Below are 20,044 nucleotides of genomic sequence, written 5' to 3' on the forward strand. Positions count from 1 at the left end.
TCTTGTTATATGAGACTTTCTACACATGGAATTCGATTTTTCGCCATTAGGCTGCAAGGAATTTGCCACCTGTTTTCTAGGGTTTTGGATGGTGCAAATCAAGTCAATGCTGCATAGTATCAAGTCTATGAAGCCCTAGATAGCTAATGTGTAGAGATTCAAGCCATATGATCAAGATTTCTAGGGTTTTTTCATGTGCAAGAAATCAAGAAAATCACTGATACCACAGAAAGAAAGGGGAACACTTGTAAACCGGAGGGCTCGCTCTTCTTGGCACTAGGCCCAAATAAACATGAGACTTTCCTTTTCATTATATCCATACATACATACAAATACACTTGGCTGATTCTCCACCAAGCATTGTGGACTAACGAGAAAGCTCACAGGATAGGCATCGGGGATGGGTAGTAAGATGTAGGATAAGCCAGGAAACCATCCCTCACTTGTTCATTTCTTGTCCATCAAACTCGGAGGTGCTTAAACTCATGGCCAACCTTATTGCCCCTGCCCACCCGCCGAAGGACCTAAACTGGAAGGAGCTACTCCTAGGAGAAAGCTATGGCATGTCCTCGGACTTGTGGAATTCTCTTAGAGCCACTTATCTCTGGACAGCTTAGGTCAATAGGAACCAGTGGGTCTTCCAATATGTACAAGGGGATATGGTCATCGGCCTGAAACAAGGTTTATATGTGTGCAGATGAGGATGGCATTAAAGGAGTCCAAGATAAAACTGCTGAAGGAGATCGCATAGCTCGAAACTCTTCAAATGGCAAGAATGGACGTGGAATTGATCAGCATGAGTAACAAAGAGGCGATAGAGGTAGCCAAAGAGACTGAGTTTAAAAAGAAAGAGTCGATGGCGTGGAACTTCATGGACAACAAGTTGATTCAGGTCATATTGGAACTAGTAGAGCTTCAAGCTGCTTTGTAACAAGTTAAGCTTCTTTATAAAAAGCTTTTTGTAAAACCCATTCCCCTTTTATAATATAATTTCAGCCCTTGAAAAAAAAAACAAATACATTTGGCAATGGAAGCATTAAATGCAACATGGTCTCCCTTTTCTTAATTGTGCCAAATGGGACAGTTACAAATTACACTATGAGAACTTGGCCTCCATAGCAAGAAATGTGGGAATGAAAAACATTGGTCTATTTAGTGCAAAAAGTGAATATTTTAATAGTTTGGGTTGGGAAGATGCCAAGGAGTAAGAAACAATTTTGGAAAAAAAAAACAAAATTTCCCTTCAAAGGAAACATGACCTTTGGTTAAAATTTTAAACATCAACGGTTCTATAATTAAAATTCCCCAAAATCTTAGTCTTTAATTTCAAGGCAAGCAAAAGTTTGAACCCATTTTTACCATGGTCTGAAAATCTGTGTTCGCCATAGCTTACACTCGTGCTGCTTTTTCCTGCTTTGCAAAACCCTCTCTTGCAATAGCCATTTCTGCTCATCGCCATAGACATTCCTGCTTATTTCCTCAATACATTTCTGCTCATCGCCATAGCCATTTGGGAATTTTTCTTATCCGTGTCTTCATAGCCAAGCCGATTGTCGATTGCCGCATTGAATCTCCATAGCCAGAAGCAGTGTGTCGCTGATTGCCATAGCCAGAAGCTCTTCTTGCATCGAGAAGCTCTTGTCACCCATCGCCATAGCAAGAAGCTTTTTGCTTCTCTTTCTTCGTTATGCTATATTTATTTTAACGATCATGCGACCCCCGAATTCGACCTAATTTTCCTGCTACAGCGATGGTGTTGGGACTGGGATCCCGATCCAAGAAGGACCGGGCGTCGGCCTCTGCGGCGTCGCAGCTCGTGGACCTTGATCTTCATCTACACGAGATCAAGCCATGGGAGTGCCATCAACGGTCTTCAAAAGCTCCTGCGTCGGTGATCCTGCGATGGAGCAGAGGGGAGAAACCCATCGCCAACAGCAGAAGCGTTAGCCCGGTCCCCGGCAGCGGCCCAGAGTGTGGGAAAATCGTCCTCGGCGAGTCTCTCTGTATATCTGTTGCTCCCAATGGCGATGTCTTGAAGCGTGCAAAGAAAACATCGCCTGAGTTAGACTGCCCCCTCGTCTTCTCCCTCCTGGAGACCACCAATCTCAAAGGGCAGCCTTTAGCCCAGGCTAAATTGGATTTGGCGGCTTTCGCAGCCCTTCCCGATTCCAAAAGCATCGCAATCCCGCTCACTGTTTCCAAGAAGTTCTCCTCTAAGGGCAACATTTCTTACCTGCATCTCACCGTGGGACGGCATCAAGAAGGCAGGCATTCTGGTGCAGCTGCTGCAGAGGGTCGCTTCCCTGCTTCTGCATCATCAGCCAATTCATTCTCCAGCAGAACATCTGACTCATTGTCTGTGCCGCCATTGGACGAGGAGACACAGCAGTCGCTGGTGGCAGCTCTCTTGAGTGAAGATGAGGAAGAGGGAGTTGGTAAAGGCGAGGAGATAGCACCCTTTACTGATGATGAGGATGATGACAATGAGGATGTTCATGTTCCTGGTGCTCCTCTGGGTTTGCACCAGCCTCGGGAGAATGTGAGTGTTGCAGCAGTTGCTTCGGTCTCCCAAATCATTGTTCAGAAGCAGACTAACTCACCAATGCAACAGATAGTGGAGGTGAGCTTTGCATCTCATGAACTCACTGCTGACTGTTATGCAAGTACACATTTTGCATCTTGCCTGCCACAGCATTGGGGCGCTGGTTTCCCATCACAACTGAACCAGTTCCACACACACACATGGGCGCCCCCCCCCCCCCCCCACCCCCACCCCGCCTACCGCTGCCCCCACCCCCCCAAAAAAAACCACCATACACACATGCACAATGGACCCTTCTTCCAGTGTATAGCGAACCATGATTAGGTGAAATCTTGTTCGACAACAATTAATTTGATATGTGTTATGATGCAGAAACAACCAGGAAAAGATGATGACTGGGTATCCAGACATGCCATATCTTCTCCACAAGCCTTACCTGTTAAGGCTGCTGCAATTGCAGCTGCAACTGCATACGCTGCAAAACGTTCTTTTCTAGCAAGGGATACAAGCTTGTTCATGGATGAGTCCAATGATTTGTATTCGGATCCTGATAGTGCTGGCGAGGATGATTTTCTTGCCCATACCTCTCTTGGAGCACGATCATCAAACTTTCTGGCAAAAGGGCCTCGAATGGCAGGCAGTTCTTCTTTTCTTACTCCATCTTCAATTAGTGGCTCAGAGTCTGTTTCCAGTGCTGCTGCTGATAAGGGCACAAAAGCAGCTGGTGAAAAAGCTGCTGTTGAAACTAAAGGAACAACAGGGACCAGTTCAATGGGTGGGAAGGATGTTCATAAGGGAGCGCACACAAATGATGATGGTGTGAACAAAGCTGTGATGAATAATGCACATTCTAAGTTGTCCTTAGAACGTTTGAGCATGTATGGGACACATGCTGGAAATAGCAGCAGTATCAATATGGCAAAGGCGTCTACTGAGTCAGCAATGAACAACCCTGTTGAGAGGAAAACCCCTGTGACAGGAAAGGCGGGAATACTTGGAGAGAAAGTGGGATTACCAAGTACCAGTATTATAACCACCACAGCAAACTCAAGCACCTCAAACTTAACTAAGGAAAGCAATGCCAGGCCTTCAGAAGTAAGGTTAGAGCCAAAGAAGGTTATGAAAGGAGATGTAGACAATGAGAAAATGTTGGACAAACTCAAATATTCCAATCGTAGAGTTGAGTTAGGGGAAGCATCCATAGTTGAATCAGGAAGAATAGTTGAGGATAAGTATCAGAGAAAAAACCTGGTTGAACCTAAGGCAAAAGTTGCAGTGAAGCCTTCCTTGAAACAGAAGGATGCTGTAGAAGAACCCAAGATGAGGGCCTCCAAGAGTCCAGATCAAATGAAAGGGAGGATTTCTCAGAGCTCAGGTCAGGTCCTAAAGACATCTAAAAGTGCAAATCAAGAAGGAAAAGCAAGGGCTTCTAAGAGCCCAGATAGGGGTAGTGAGAAGGTTGACAAGAAAGCAACAGAAGAAGCTAAACTTAAGGCGGCACTTGCTGAAGCCAAGACTGCAGCTGCAGAAACAAGAGTCCAGCATTTGGAAGTTGAAGTTGAGAATTTGAAAGGGGAACTCAGAGATGTTGCTGCTGTAGAGGCTGCCTTGTATTCAACTACAGCAGAACACAGTAGTTCGTCACTGAAGCTTCATGCTCCTGCACGGAGGCTTGCAAGAATGTATGTATATGCTTGTAAACATTGGAGCCAAGAGAGAAGGGCCAGCTGTGCAAGAAACACTGTTGCAGGGCTTGTTTTAGTTGCCAGAGCTTGTGGTAATGATGTTCCAAGGTCTGTATTGCTTCTCTGCTAGGCTCAATTATGGGTTTATGGAATGAGTGGTTGCATTTGGCACATCTTTCTGGGTTTTCTAAGTTTTTTTGTTAAGTCCGAAATCTTTATTGCAGGTTGACCTTCTGGTGGTCTAATGGTGCTGTATTGAGGGAAACCATCTCAAATGCATTCAATGTTTTGCCAGCATCTCCAAAGGTGGACACAGCCATACACACAGTTTTGCAGGCAAAAAGAGCTCATTTTACAAGTTTTCCAAAGGGCACGAAGCTCCATCAGCAGCAACAAGTTACTTCTCCTGTACTTAATTTTGAGGATTGGAGGGAGCCAAGCACCTTTACTGCAGCTTTAGAACGTTTGGAGGGATGGATTTATACCAAAGTAATGGAGTCAATATGGTGGCAGGTTTGTGATGTGCGGACACACTATGTTTGTATCTAGAAAAATCTGGACTATTTCTATGCTGTCTAAGTTGACACTTCTAAAGTGAGTTTGTGCATGTTATGTCCTTAGAGCCTTTTGACCCTTGGTGTGTGATCTTCGAAGTTAGGAGGCACGATACGTGGGCCCCCTTTTGGACCACCTGAGGACAGTGCTACATGTGGCCCGACAGATTGCCCTGCGGTGTTGTATGATGACATCAATTGCTTATGAATCAGCTGTATGCTAGTTTGTCTTGTTGACCAGCAGGTCATATAGTGCCTGCCATTTTTCATGGCACCTTGTTTGCTCTGTTCTCACTGTTGAGAGTGCTGTTCCACTACCTGCCATAGCTGGTCATGTGTTCTCTCACTGGAGTTTCACATCCGCCTGCCACGTGCCCGACTTCCCATGGCAATTTTCAATCATCGTTGATCCGTCTCTTGCACTCGTTCCAACCAAAATTTGGGCTCCTAGCAGCTTAACTGGCATCTTCTCATTAATGGGGTTTTTACAATGGAATATGGGCACATGTCAGAGGTTTTATAGATGAAGGTTATCTCTGATTCTCTTGGTGACGAGCATTTCAAGTTTTGTATGAGTCAAGGTGCCTATCAATAAGTAGCTTCTAGGGAAACATGATCAGGAGTTTGAGGACCTAGAAAAGCCCCATGTGACTGACCTGAACTTTTCAAGGGTGTTAGTGTGATGATGCACATGCCATACTATGCTAGAGAGAGGGATGCTCTTACTGATGCAACCAAGAAAGGCATAATGTATTGTGGCACACTAGTAGAGCAAGCCTGTTGTGAGAACTAAGTCTTTTTCCGGAATTTTCCTAAAACTTTACTTATATTTATTTATCATCCTGGCTTGGTCTACCCTTCATGACAGCATAGACTATGTGTGCTGCCATCTATGACATCCTTACGTCATCACTGTGCAGGTCTAGTGTAGGATCATTTATAAAGTTGTGTTCATCTGAGAGGTCAAATCATCATATTTGAATCACTGTTTTCAATTCTTAACTAGTGTGACAGTGCCCATCCCTTTCTTATGGTGCTCTTTTATCCTGGTCTGCCCATTCTCTTAGAATCCTCATTTTCAGCTACCGACTCTGTCCGTTATCAATATGGCTTACAATGGTGTAAAGCTCCTCTAAACTACCCTGTACATCCTCAGCAGTCTTGACACATGCATTCGAGGCCTGATGCATGTGATACAGGAGGTGCCCTGGCTTTAATCTGCGAGATGTTCAGGCTTTATGGGCTTTTCAAGAAGATAGAGACAGGGATTCAAAGTTCACATAAAGCTTTTGGAAAGCCTTGTTCTATGGTTTGGGGACTAAGTTGCAGTCCAGTACAGCCTTTCACCTGCATTTCAAGGGGTGAACAGAGAGCATGAACAAAACTGTGATTGCCACGTTGAGGTGTTACTGTGAGGTGCAGCAACTCTCTGGGAAGAGTTTCTACACTAGTTTAGCATGCCGTCAACGAGGGTCAATGGCTGCCCAGTTGTGAACCCAATGACCAAAGCAGTGGAGATTTACACAGAAGATGGACACATACACATACGGGTTTGAAGCTTTATGAGTAGACTATCACAATGTTAAAATTGCATTTTTGTCCTTGTTAAGTTTAGGAAATAATCTGAAGTCTGTGTTGAAATACGTTAAGGACATGAGTTACTTGCTCCATTTAGTTCAATCACATCCAATCTATTGTGTGTCAGCTTTGATACACTTGAGGCAACAACCGGGTGAAGTTCTTCAAATTGGGCCTTTTGCAGGTTTTGACTCCACAAATGCAGAAACCTATGGATGGCATTTCATCTGAAATTAATCAAAGGGATGTAGACACGAGGTCGTATGACAGGAAAAACGAGAAGACATCTTTTGGTTTGGAACTTGAGGATGCTAGGCAAGGAAACATTTCAGTAGAGATCTGGAAAAAAGCATTTCTTGATGCCTATGAAAGATTGTGTCCTGTTCGAAGGCTGGGTGTCGCGTGTGGATGCTTACCGATGCTCAACAAAATGGTAAACACGCTTTAAACTTTGTGATTTTCTTTCCTTTTTCATAAGGATAAGCTACTACTAGGCTTGATTTTCTTGCTTTAGAAACAATATTGTCTTCACACCTATGACCAACTTCATACCTATGTTCGGTATGCTGCCCATGGATCAAACTCCCCAGAGCCTTTCAAGATTTGACAAGCTCTCTCTTTGTTTCTGCAAGCCCCATTCTTAGAAATTTTACAGGCATGCATTCAGCTTCACAAGGGCGGACTTGGCTATCAAGAGCCATCAACATGAGCGATGCAAATGGATTTATTCATCTGCTAGAGGATTCAAGCAACCAAGGATTTCATCAACCTCCTCGTCGTCAGTGCTCACACAATGGATTCCAAGCAGAGGGACATTAGTATGTTACAATGTGAAGGATTTCTAGGTCATAGGAGCAGTCGCAACACCTATCAAAGTCAACACAAACATACCAAGGAAGGTGTCAGCAGCAACAAATAGTGATAAAGGGCTAAAGAGGTCCTTATCTGGTTGTCCACGACAGATTGGAACCAACCTTGCAAGGTCACCTGAGGTTAGCTATGCATAAAGAATAGGGCATCCAGGTCTAAAGATTTGGAAGGTTGAAGCATCAAGAGACATTACATGGAATAGGTTCAGGTGTTCCATACCACAAAGACATGGCCGACAGCAATCTCGAGGCCCACGAGGGTAGCTTCGTGGTGGTATGGGACGTCGCGAGGTGGAGATTGGTCGGTACATCAACCTAGTTAGCTCAGCTTGTGGCTCGGTGGGGACAGCCAAGACTGTGGGCTTGCCCACGGTTGTCATGGTTGGGAGGTGATTGTTTGTTCAACTCTAAACGTTTTTGGCTTGCATGATCTTCTCCGAGTTTATGGAGAAGTGAATGGCCATAGAATCCACATTCTTCTAGACCTTGGCAGCTCACATAATTTTGTTAACTACAAACTTGTGCAGAAGTTGAGTCTTGATATGATCCCCAGCGATCATACCTATGAGGTACGCCTACCTACGGGAAGGCAAGTATGGGATCGAAAGGTGGAGATGCTACCAATCTGGATTCAGGACTACAAAGATACTCTAGAATGCTATGTTATGCACCTAGAAAATGTAGACTTGTTATTAGGGATTGAGTGGTTTTAAGAGTCTTCAAGTCCAGATAGATTAGTCTAGTCATATTTTTTCTTTTCAGCATAGGAACACCCAGTATAGTATTTTAGGTCATTGTATACATCCCTCTCAGGGACCTCTTGTAAATACAGTCGATTTTGGTAATATAATGGATTCTTCTTTGTATACTGCTTTCCATTGTGTATTGATTCCACTTTCTTCATTTCTCATCCCTTCCATGGATGTCAATGAATTAAGTGTATTTGAAAGCAAAGAATTACAGAAGATACTTGATTCGTTTCAAGATGTATTTTCTAAGGAACTGCCATCGGGTTTACCACTTGAAAGGGCAGTAGATCATCGTATTGACTTGATCCCTGTTACTCATCCTGTCAGTATTCCACCTTATAGGATAAAGCCAAGTTGAGGAAGTTGAGTTGGCTAAACAACTCGAAGATTATTTGAGGATGGGCCAGATCCGTCCAAGTAAATCACCTTGGGGTGCACTTGTGTTGCTTAGGAGAAAGAAGGACAACACCTGGAGAATGTGTATAGATTACAAAAGATTGAACAAGCTAATAATTAAGAACCGTTATTCTCTCCCTAGATCAAATGACCTGATTGACTGGTTAGCAGGAGCGAAATATTTCACGAAGATAGATTTACGTACTGGCTATCACCAGATACGTATTCATGAAAGGCATGTCGAAAGAACCGCCTTTCGGACTAGGTATGGCCATTACGAGTTTCTCGTATTACCTTTTGAGTTGACCAATGCTCCAGCCACTTTCCAGCAAATGATAAATGATCTTTTTCGTGAACATTTGGGGAAATTTGTGGTGGTGTTCCTGGATGATATTTTGATATATAGTCGTACTCTTGAGGATCATGTTAGACACCTCACGATTGTCTTATCTATTTTAAGACAGAATCAACTATATGCTAAATTAAGTAAATGTGAGTTCTTTATGACAGAAATTATTTACTTGGGACACAAGATCACTAGAGATGGATTGAGCATTGACTATGACCGAGTTCAGAAGGTTTTGGATTGGCCTATACCGCGAACAGTGAAACAACTTCGTTCTTTTCTTGGTTTTGTTGTTTTTCTTCGAAAATCTGTGCGGGAGTACTCTCAGCTCACACTACCGATGACCGACCTATTGAAAGGTCGTGGACGTAAGTCAAATCAGCCTATCACTTGGAATAACGATTGGGATATGGCCTTCAGACTTTTGAAAGATAAAGTCAAGGAAGCACATATCTTAGCATTACCCGATCCTAGTCGGCCTTATGTTCTTGAAACTGATGCGAGTGACTATGCCATCGGGGTTGCTCTATTTCAAGATGGTAGACCGGTTGCTTTTCAAAGTAAAAAGCTAGGCGACACTCAATCTCGTTGGCCAACCCTTGAAGAGCTTTATGCTGTGATTCATGCTCTCAAGGATTGGAGACATTATTTATATGGCTCCAAGTTTGTGCTATTGACTGATCATCAGTCAATCAAGTATGTGTGTGATGCGGATGATTTGAGAGGAAGGAAAGCTCGTTGGGCCGAGTTAATGCGAGATTTTGATTTTGAGATTCACTATCGGAAAGGGTCCATGAATAGTGTTGCAGACGCGCTTAGTCGAATTAGAGAGGCGAATACTTTGTCGTTCACCAAGATTTCTACTGACTTATTTCAGTCATTGAGAGGGCTTTGCAGGACTGAAAGTTATTTTGGTCCATTTTGGCAGAAGATCCAGGACGGGAGCTCATTGATTGACCAAGACTCAATGACTTAACAGCCTACCATTCAGGCTGCAGGAGGCCAGTGGATGATTTGGAATGGTTTACTATTCCGTAATGATAAAATTTGTGTACCACAGATCCCGGACATTAGGTCCAAGATTCTTAAGGAGTGTCACGATGCCCCTTTTGCTGGACACCCTGAGGTACACAGGACGCTATCGTTAGTGAAACACACTTTTTATTGGCCAAAGATGAAAGGGTATGTAGAAGATTATGTTCTCAAGTGTCAAATTTGTCAGGCAAATAAAGCTGAACGCTTTAGACAGACTGGGTTGTTGCATCCTTTGCAAATCCCAGGTAATAAATGGGAAAGTATTTCCATGGATTTTATTACCGGATTGCCAAGAACACATCAAGGCCACGATTCTATTTGGGTTGTGGTAGATCGCTTGACAAAAATGGTTACATTTTTACCGACCCGGAAGACTATTACAGCTATGCAATTAGCACGGCAGTTTATCGAGCAATTGTTTAGACTGTACGGGTTACCGCAGGACATAGTCAGTGATAGGGACTCTTCGCGCATATGTATCCAAAAGACAGAGTTCATGGGAGGATTATCTTTCTATGTTAGAATTTTCTTATAACAGTACTAAGCATACGAGTACAAGTTTTAGTCCTTTCATGCTTATGTATGGTTTTCAACCTATACAGTAGGATTCTCAGGACTTCTGCATGATGCAGCACGTAATTTTTTGCAAGATATGCAAGAAATGTTACAAGTTACGAAGGAATCTATTAGAAGTGCTCAAGACCGAGACAGATTTTATTCTGATAGACATCGTTCACCCAGAGAGTTCTCTAAAGGAACGATGGTGTATTTTCGAGTTCTGAAAGATTCCGAGACTTTACGGACAAGTCGATCTTGGAAATTATCCCCTAGATACTGTGGACCATTTCGTATTACACGACGGATTGGTTCAGTCGCATATGAATTGGATTTGTCTTCTCATGTGAAAGTTCATCCTGTATTTCATGTCAGTAGACTTAAGGAAGTACTGGGTGGAACAGACCAGTTAGTTACTCCCTCAGGAAATCATAGATGTCGAGGACATGACATTTGTTCCGCACGAACCTAAAAAGATTCTTGGATTTCGTAAAAGAAGATTGCGTAATACGCTTATCACAGAATACAAGATCAAGTGGAAGGATCGTGTTGAGGAGGACGCTACATGAGAGACATTGGCTACTCTTCAGAGAGATTACCCTGGCTTTTTAGTGAGCTAAGGAGTGAGCTCTTAGAGGAAGGGGAGTATGTCATGTGCACAGTGTGTATCTACCGTGTGCTATACGCACACAAGACTAGCTTCGAGGTTTGGGGAAGCTTGGAGCTAGGCAGGCTGATTGGCTAGCTGAGTTAGGGATAGACTAACGGGAGGGCACCCAAGTATGGACAGGCGGGCGCCCAAGTGTGGATGCCCGATGACCGGCCAAGAGTCTATAAAAGGGTGGCCAAGGTTAGTCATTAGTCATATAGAGTCTCGCGTGATTTATGAGAGCTCTATGGTCTGGAGCCTGGATCAAGTGCAGACGTGCACCTTCTTTACGCAGCCGAGGCCGACAGCAATCTTGAGGCCCGCGAGAGTAGCTTCGTGGCGGTACGGGACGTCGCGAGGTGGAGATTGGTCGGTACGTCAACCTGGTGGGGACAGCCAAGACTGTGGCCTTGCCCACGGCTGTCATTGTTGGGCGGTGAGTCAGGCCTGCACCCCCTTGTTGTTTGTTTGTTTGCAGGTTTCGAGTCTTGTACCAGGAGCGTTCTACGAGGAGATCCTATGGGGTTTTGACAGACGATGAATGAAATCATATACAAGAGGACGTCTGATGTGAGGTGACTCTGAGTAGTAGACCGGTACAGAAGCACAGACGAGGTCAGAGCTGAAGCACGGTTGGTGACAAAGGCTTGCGTCAATGTGAGGCAAAGGCACTCCGAGAGGTGGTCGGTGTCGAAGGCTCGCGTCGATGGATGTAGAGGCACTCTGAGGTGGTAGATATCTGTAGTGGGTAGCAGAAGGTGAAGTGGTGCAGGCTCTGGTGACAAGGGTGCTGCGGTACCTGAGGGGTGATGAGGAGTAGAGAGGGCTCCCGTCTCGATGTCGAATGATGATGATGAGCAGAGAGGGTTGCTGTCCCGACGATGTGAGCTGATGAGCAGAGAGGGCTGCTGTCCCAGCGATGTGAGCTGTAGAGAAACGCTGATATGATGAAGCAGAGAGTGGGCTGGTGTCCCAAGATAAGCTGCAGTAGGAAAAACGTAGATATGGTGAATGCAGAGAGGGCTACTGTCCCGAGTTGTGTTGTAGGAGAAAATGCAGATTGCTGGATGCAGAGAGGGCTGCTGTCCCAAGGATGTGAGCTGTAGGAGAAAAAGTAGACTGTTGGATGCAGAGAGGGCTGTTGTTCCAAGATATGCTGTAGGAGAAAATGCTGGAGCTGATAACGATGATGATATTCTGATGTAGAGGAGGCACTTGCAGCAGAAATAGATGGTATTATTGTTTATGATGTGGTGAATTGCTGAATGATGAAGCGATGCATATATATGGGGTTGGGTTGCTGGTCGGCCGAGTACAGGGGCTCTCAGCCAGCAGCCAAGACCCAAAATCCTAAAATTAAATAAAACCCTTTTTTTGGGCTGGCTAAAATACCATTTTCACACATTCCATCCTGTCCCCTATTCCTTCATGCCCTATCCCTGAACACTTTCTCTGGTCTTCTTTTCGTGAGTATTGAGTCTTGGCACTCTCACAGTTCACTCCACCCCTTGGAGGATCATCCTCCCCTGGAACCGTCGCCTGAAAGCCTTTCCTGGTGTGCCCCAAGTGGCACCTGACTCATATAATTGCCATTCCCCTGGATCTTGTGGAACACCACCAACCAACCTCCTGGGAATTTCTTCCATGTCTTGTGTTCCTTTCCTTGGATTGTGCCTCTTCATCTGGGACTGAATCAGTGTTTAGCCTTGTTGAGCATGATGCTTTGATACCAATGTTACATGGGGAAGCTCTGGGAGTCTTCTTGCAGCCTTAAACACCATCCTGGAACCTGCTGATGCAAAACGCATACAGAAGAGAGAGAAGGGAGAGAGAGATAGCTGAGCATTCAATAAAATATTCATATAGTACAAAAAGGTTGTACTAGTCCTATAGCCATAGGCTGTCTTGGAAAAGGTAGAAATACCTAGTCTAGTTCTATTCTAGTGACTCAATCCAAGAAGGATTGAATGATCTTAACCTTGAGCCAAAGTGCCCTTTTATAGGGCTGAAAACACCTTATGGACTGGCTGCCCTACTGTTGGCCAGATCCAGGACACATATTCACATATATTGCTACAGCCGACAGAGAACAACTTTGTAACATGCAGCGGAATTATGCGTAATGAAGGATCTTGTCACACAAAGTCTCACACCGCCTTCTTTATCCAGAGTTGCGCGAGTCTTTAGCAATCCACTTTATCACTTTAAACTTTAAGAGATGAGAGAGAGAGAGAGAGATCTGGACACCTTATTAGGTCCCAAATTACTCACTGAAGAGCCCCCTCCTATTGCTAGGGGTATTATCTTTGAAGAGAATGACTTTATGACTGACTTGGGACTGTAGATAAGCCAAATGCAAGACCTTTGAAAGACCAAGAGTCGGGTTGAATTGTACACGGCTGTAGAAGCACCAATGATGCCCGATCTCAAGGCTATGCACTCTTCCAATGGAATGTAGGAAGGCTGCAAATCTGAGGCTGAGAGAAGGGGCTGATTAGGACTGTTCTAGGTTGTGTTATGCAGCACTAGGAATGAATGAATATGAAACGTTTTACCTTCACCATAGTGGCTGTAGCAAAACGATGATATGTAGGAGTGCTGAATTCTGCATGAAGGCTGAAAACGCAGGTTTTGAAGCGCTTCCTTCCTTGGCTGAATATGGGCTGATGCGTTTGTTGATGTATGCTCTATATGCTCAAGCGATGAAGCTCCAAGAGGCTGAAGACTGCTTATGAGATGATGAGTGAATGATGTGAAGCAATGCTATTTATATGCACTTTAGGTGCTGGTCGGCTGGTTTTGAAGCTGGCCGACTGGCTCAATAAAGCTACACGACTTGATAAATGGAATAATGGTAATAAATGCTATAAAATATGGTAAAAATACTGGATAATATTCTAAGGCTTCTGCAATGGTTTAGGTGGTCTATGTGCATATGGGATGAATGATATGCAATATGCAACCATGCTCTGATGCAAACCCTAAGGCTTTTTCTGACTCTATATGCATGAATGATTCTCTCCAAGTGGATTAAGGGACTTGATTGGCTGACTGACTGACTCTCTAAGGCTGAGGAATGATGTACGTAGCTCGTGCTTGGCATATCCTGGACTGAGGATTACAATGGGGTCACGACACGTACGACATATATCAAATTCTAAAGGGTTCTATTGCTGTACAGTGTTGCACTGATGATTAGCTATCTTGTCACCATGCACTATAGTGTAGAGTACATGTGACATTCCCTCCTGCTTAGCTTGGTGGCAGGTTCATAGCTTCCAATTAGTCCGTCAACAATTAGGGGTACTCTTGAAAGAACTCTTCGTCTAGCCAAACTGCTTCGTGGGTATCTCGATCTTGGAACTTCGTATAGAACTGACGGAGTCTTCGACTGGAACCATGCTTCCAACGATGAAGAAGGATCTGCTCAGGCTCAATGACTTCTGATTCGTCTATCACGTCTGGCTGTTGTTCATCTGAAACATCAAACACTTTTGGTCCAACATATGGTTTTAGCCAAGAAACATGGAAAACATCATGCATTGTCCAGCTGTTAGGCAACTTCAATTTCATGGGGACATCACTTAACTTTTTAACTTTCGGAAAGGATCCAAAACTACGGAAAGAAAGCTTGGGACAAAGTTTGCCCACCTGTTTCGTGATATGCAAATAGACCCTATCCCCTTCCTTGAAGTGGACATCTCGTGTATACTTATTTGCCTGTCTGTGAACTGAATAATGGCCAGGCTCAGAATTGAGGGCCAAACTGTATTGAATACCAAACTCTGCGGAATCGACATGTGGATTGGTCATGCTATCCAAGTCATTTCCAAAGATTTTGAGAATGGTAGACTCTTGAATGGTCTGGATGCGGGTCTTTCTACTAAGAGCATCGGCCACTGGGTAATGCTTACCAGGGATGTGCTTGTTCAGTTCTCCAAACTGGTGAAAGAGCTTGCTCCATCTGGTGTGTCGATTACTCCACTAGGCACGTGGCATCGTCAGGAGCCACTTGAGTGCTTGGTGGTCTGTGTTGACTGTGAAAACGCGTCCATAAGGAACATGTTTCAAATGTTTTAGTAGTATCGACTGCTGTTCTAGCTTTCCCTTGAAAGTCTTGGAAAGACGATAGGGAAACTTGCTAGGAGGTTCTGCCCTAGGGACCAAATTGATATGATGATTCTCAGGACGCGAGGGTGGGAGATCATCCTTAAGCAAAATGTCTGAATGAGAAAGGAGATTTGCCAATTGAGGGATTGAAGAAGAAGATGAGACAACTATTATCGATGAGATAGAAGCTGTTTGAGCATAAATCAATGCTCCTTCCGCTCCCTTGCGGATAGCTTGTCGGGCGTGGAGATGAGAAATCATAGGAATGCCAAGGATGCGCCTACTCCCACGAATCATGACAGGCTCAGGAAAACCTTTAGAGATAACAAAGGTGTCTTGTCCCCAATTTGAAATAGGTTCATACCGATGAAACCATTGGATTTCTAAGATCATGTCACATCCCAAAAGAGGAGAGACAATGAAATCTCGCTGGAATGAGGCCTTTTGAACATGAAAAGAAATCTGCTGTGCCCGTTGAGATATGTGGGTGCGGAGACCAGGTGTAAACCAGTCCGCCTCCAAATGATAGGGCACTAAGGTACAGCTCATGTTGGTAGTCAGCTGGGGAGAGATGGCGTCCTTAGAATTGCCCATGGCAAAAAGGGTGGCCCTTGGCAGAGCCATAAGCTCGGATCAGGCTTTTCTGTGTGGTTGTAGCCTCACCCTTCTGCTTAGCATCAAGCACCACGGATGGCATGGGATGCATAGAAGGTAGGAGCTGAACCGCATTGGTGGTAGCAGGCAGTTCTGGAGGAGCGGGAGATATTGCGGCAACTGTGGCAAAAGACTCTTTGGAGGCTTGCTTCGCTTGCCGTTTTTGATAATCCTTCTTACCATGCCCAATGGTATGACAGAAATAACATCTGTTGTCTGACTGGTACTTACTTTGCTCCCCTGGAGGAAGATATCCTCCAGTGATACCTCCTTTAGTCTTTTCCTCAGGGGTTTTCTTAAGCTTGGGTTTCTTACCCCCTAAACTAAAGCTAGGACTGTTGTCTGTCTTAGCGTCTTTAGAAGATGGAGTACCCTTCCCTGGTTGGGGTTTGGTACTAGAGTGCGGTTGTTTAGGCTTGCCTTCGTTCATTCTCATTTCTTCATTTTGAGCCAGAGTCAAAGCTTGGTCATATGTGTTGGGTTCAAAGTTACGAATTGTGAACCGGATGCTAGGATCTAATCCACGAATGAATTGATTCATCTTGGCTTGCTCAGATAATCCTAATGTTTGTGCTAAAGTTATAACCTTACTAGAAAACTGAAGCACGGGTGACGCATTCTGTTTGAGTCCATAGAACTCATCTGCTAGGTTAGTCAAATACTGGGGAGGGAGAAATCTGGTCTTAAGGTCATGGACAAAAGGTATCCCAGCGAAAAGGTGTGACACTTGTGATGTGGTGTCTATGGATACTAGAACAATGCTGCCACCAAATGACTACCTCACGCGTGAGGTGGGGAGTTGTTATGTGGACTTTGTCTTGAGGATCTGTTAGCTTTGCCAATGGAAAATAAGCATTAACCTGATGAATAAGACTGAAATGCTTATGAGATGATGAGTGAATGATGTGAAGCAATGCTATTTATATGCACTTTAGGTGCTGGTCTGTTGGCGGTAAAGTTGGCCGACTCGCTCAGTAAAGCTACATGACTTGATAAATGGAATAATGGTAATAAATGCTAGAAAAATGTTGTAAAAAATGCTATAAAATATGGTAAAAATACTGGATGATATTCTAAGGCTTCTGCAATGGTTTAGGTGGTCTATGTGCATATGGGATGAATGATATACAATATGCAACCATGCTCTGATGCAAACCCTAAGGCTTCTACTGACTCTATATGCATGAATGATTCTCTCCAAGTGGGTTAAGGGACTTGATTGACTTACTGACTCTCTAAGGTTGAGGAATGACCTACGTAGCTCGTGCTTGACATATCCTAGATTGAGGATTACAATGGGGTCATGGCGGACGACAAATATCAAATCCTAAAGGGTTCTACTGCTGTACAGTGTTGCATTGATGATGAGCTATCTTGTCACCATGCACTACAGTGCAGAGTGCATGCGACAAACTCCTCTAAAAACTGGCTGACAGCCCTCTTGTCCTCTCCACAAGGTCATCCTGGCCCAAATCAGTAACACAAGCTCCAAAATCTGGTTCTAGTCTGATTCTTTTATCTACTGCCCCTTCAGGGATTAGCCAGCACATGTCTTGCACATGATAATAGGCTCATGGAATCGCCCCTACAACTACCCGACCGCTGTCGGCCAGGTCCTTGGATAACAAAACACCAAAAATCCCATGAAAAAGGAAGTAGACCAAAACGTTGGCTGAATCATCAAGCAGTCTGCAGACAACTTAGAAACACTTTGGGAGCCAATATGCACACCCAGGGGCCAGATCTGCTGAGGGGATGTGGGACTGATGACTGAATGCTGAAGACGACTTCCTCTACAGCCTGTTGCCTTGGGCTGTAGCACAATGAAGTGCTCTTGCTGAAGATGTATGCACAATTCAGAAGACTTAGGCACACATGCTAGCTGCTGTTTTTCACTGTTGAAATGTGAAGGAATGAGATGACTGAAGGGCTGCTTATATATGATCACCTATACGCAAGTCGGTTTGTTGAATAGCTGTCGGCCTGTTGTCCCCTATCCCTGACATGCTGAAAATCACATTTTATGCAATCGCTTTTCCACACGTGTGGCTGGTGGGTCTTGTCCGTTGGCTGATAGGCCTATATGCTGGCCGATTGGGCTATGGGCTGCCCTAAAGGCTTGCCCCTATGCCGAGGGCTCATGGTAGCCCCTCTTGTCGTTCTTAGGCACCCCATATGGAAGCTCTTTTATGGCTGACCCTAAGGCTAGCCAAAATTATGATCCCTAATGCTTCTACAATGCAACTTCCCCATAAGTAAGCACGTTAAGTGACACATACCGCCTGGAGCTTGTCCTTGGGAACGAGATCGTCAAAGGCCAGAAACAGCTATGGGTGCTGTTTGGTTTCAGATTTGGAAGTGTCATGTAAAGACTTTCGTGGAGTTGCAATTATATTGTTCTTGTTTTCAAGTTAAGATTTCAGCTGAGGAATTTAATTGTTATTCAGAAATCTGTCTAGATGTTGACAACAGTTTTGTGCTTTGACATGACATAGGTTCTTGAGGCATGTGTAGCTAGACTGGATGTGGCAATGTTCAATGCAATTCTTCGTGATGATGACGCCCCCACTGATCCCATTTCTGACCCCATAAGTGATACTCGGGTTTTGCCTATCCCAACTAGCAGTTTGAGCTTCAGTGTTGGAGCACAGCTGAAAAATGCGGTAGAACCTACCTTACAAAGGAATCTCTCTTCTGTGTTATCGAGCTTCTTTCAACTTTTATTCAGCACGATCTAGTTTCATATCACTAATCCTCTTTCACAACTCTTCAGGTGGCTACTTTATCTTCGTGGCTTTCAAACTTAATGAGCAGAGATGGTGATAATGTCATGATGAGAACTGGCATAACAGAGGATGATGAAGAAAGCTTGATTATGTTTCCTTTGTTAAAAGCAATGGGAGGTTTGCTGATGCTTCCAAAAGACATGCTTACAGACAAGTCTCTTATAAAAGAGGTAAACATTCTTTGCGTTGAATTGTTTGATAAGCAACTTTTCTGGTGCTCCAAAGAAGAGTGGAGGGAGGGGGGTGAAGGGGGGGTTACCATTTGACATTCTTCTTGTTTGCTCTTAAACAGGTCTGCCCAACATTGAGCCTACCTTTCATAGGACGGATTCTTTCAAGATTCCAGCCAGATGAATTTTCTCCAGAGCCTGTCACACCCAAGTTGCTTGAGGTGATAGATTCCGAAGTAAGTCTTCATTCAAGAAGCCCCTCGTTTTCTGTTGTACATCATACTCTTTCTTTCTTGTTTTGAGTCACTTGCTTGTCTCTTTTTCTCTCCTATTATAAGCCGTCTATCTATCTATACATCCATCTCCATCTCTATCTGTCTTTGTCTCTATCCACATCTCCTATACCTTACCTCTATATTGATATCTATCTCTATCTATTCCCACCCGTCCACTCTACCTACAGTGTAATCTGTGAAGATCATATCGTCCTTAACTGGAGGACACAGTAGCTAGTGAGATTTGGCTCTTTGGTGATGAATCACAATGCTCAAACACTACTTGGGTTGCTTTTCTAAGTCTACCGCGTAGGCCTCCAGTTGACACTTTTATCTCCCAAAGAGCTTCATGACTTCTTTCTTCTGTGTACCCAAGAAGGCCCCTATAATGCGCGCGTGTGTGCATGTTTGTGTTTTTTTGTTTGTTTTCATATATTTAATATCCTCTTAATCAAAACCTTTCGCTTTTGTTTTAAGCATTTGAGACCTTATTATGCTCTATTTATATCTACCGATGTATGCTTCTAAAAATTCATCTTTCGTTATTTTTGTAGCCCTTTTTTTGTGTTTTTGTTCTGCTAGATTTTTGTTCTCTTTACATCTTTGAGAGTTTTAATGTCTTCAGATATTTCAGTAATGTTTTTTTTTGGGGAAAAAAATCCACTTCAAAAAATAAAATTTTAATGTATGAAAGAAAGAATCTTGTGTTTTTTGACAAAAGCACACTAGTGAATTTCTTATGGTAGAAAGCAAGAAGCTTGGACTTTTTAATAGGCACTGCGTTAGGACTTTTCATCCATAATTATAAGAGATTCAAATTGACGTTTGGATATGTAAATATTTTTTGGAGATAAAGGCAAGGTGCAAAGAGTTGTTCAGTCAACACTTGGAGCATCACAGGCCAAGCTGCTTGGGTGAAGTAAGTCTTGTCTAAGGCAGCCTGTGATTTTAGTTTTAGATCATCCTTTTTTTCTCACCATGAGGAAAGCAACAAAACCCCCTTAAATTGGGGCATTGAGATAACCCATTGTAAATGATCAGCCTACATGCCTGCCCAAATTTCAACAAGCGGTAATGTGTCCCTGACCATC

The 20,044-nt window shown here is 43.9% G+C and overlaps 1 protein-coding gene across 1 annotated transcript in view; it reads left to right on the forward strand.

Annotated features, from left to right (window-relative positions):
- Positions 1-1,093: 1,093 nt before the first annotated feature.
- The window catches only part of LOC147604728 (uncharacterized), a 28,122-nt gene continuing 9,171 nt past the window's right edge, over positions 1,094-20,044 (forward strand). The window contains exons 1-7 of the mRNA XM_086794597.1: positions 1,094-2,620; positions 2,915-4,335; positions 4,452-4,740; positions 6,544-6,792; positions 18,218-18,385; positions 18,496-18,678; positions 18,801-18,914. Of these exons, the coding sequence (XP_086650723.1) occupies positions 1,751-2,620; positions 2,915-4,335; positions 4,452-4,740; positions 6,544-6,792; positions 18,218-18,385; positions 18,496-18,678; positions 18,801-18,914 (3,294 nt within the window). The 5' untranslated portion in view covers positions 1,094-1,750. The remainder of the gene's footprint in view (positions 2,621-2,914; positions 4,336-4,451; positions 4,741-6,543; positions 6,793-18,217; positions 18,386-18,495; positions 18,679-18,800; positions 18,915-20,044) is intronic.

Source organism: Cibotium barometz, chromosome 61, assembly GCF_041138505.1.
Source record: "Cibotium barometz isolate CiBa-2024 chromosome 61, ASM4113850v1, whole genome shotgun sequence".
In the NCBI taxonomy this organism is placed as follows: Eukaryota; Viridiplantae; Streptophyta; class Polypodiopsida; order Cyatheales; family Cibotiaceae; genus Cibotium; species Cibotium barometz.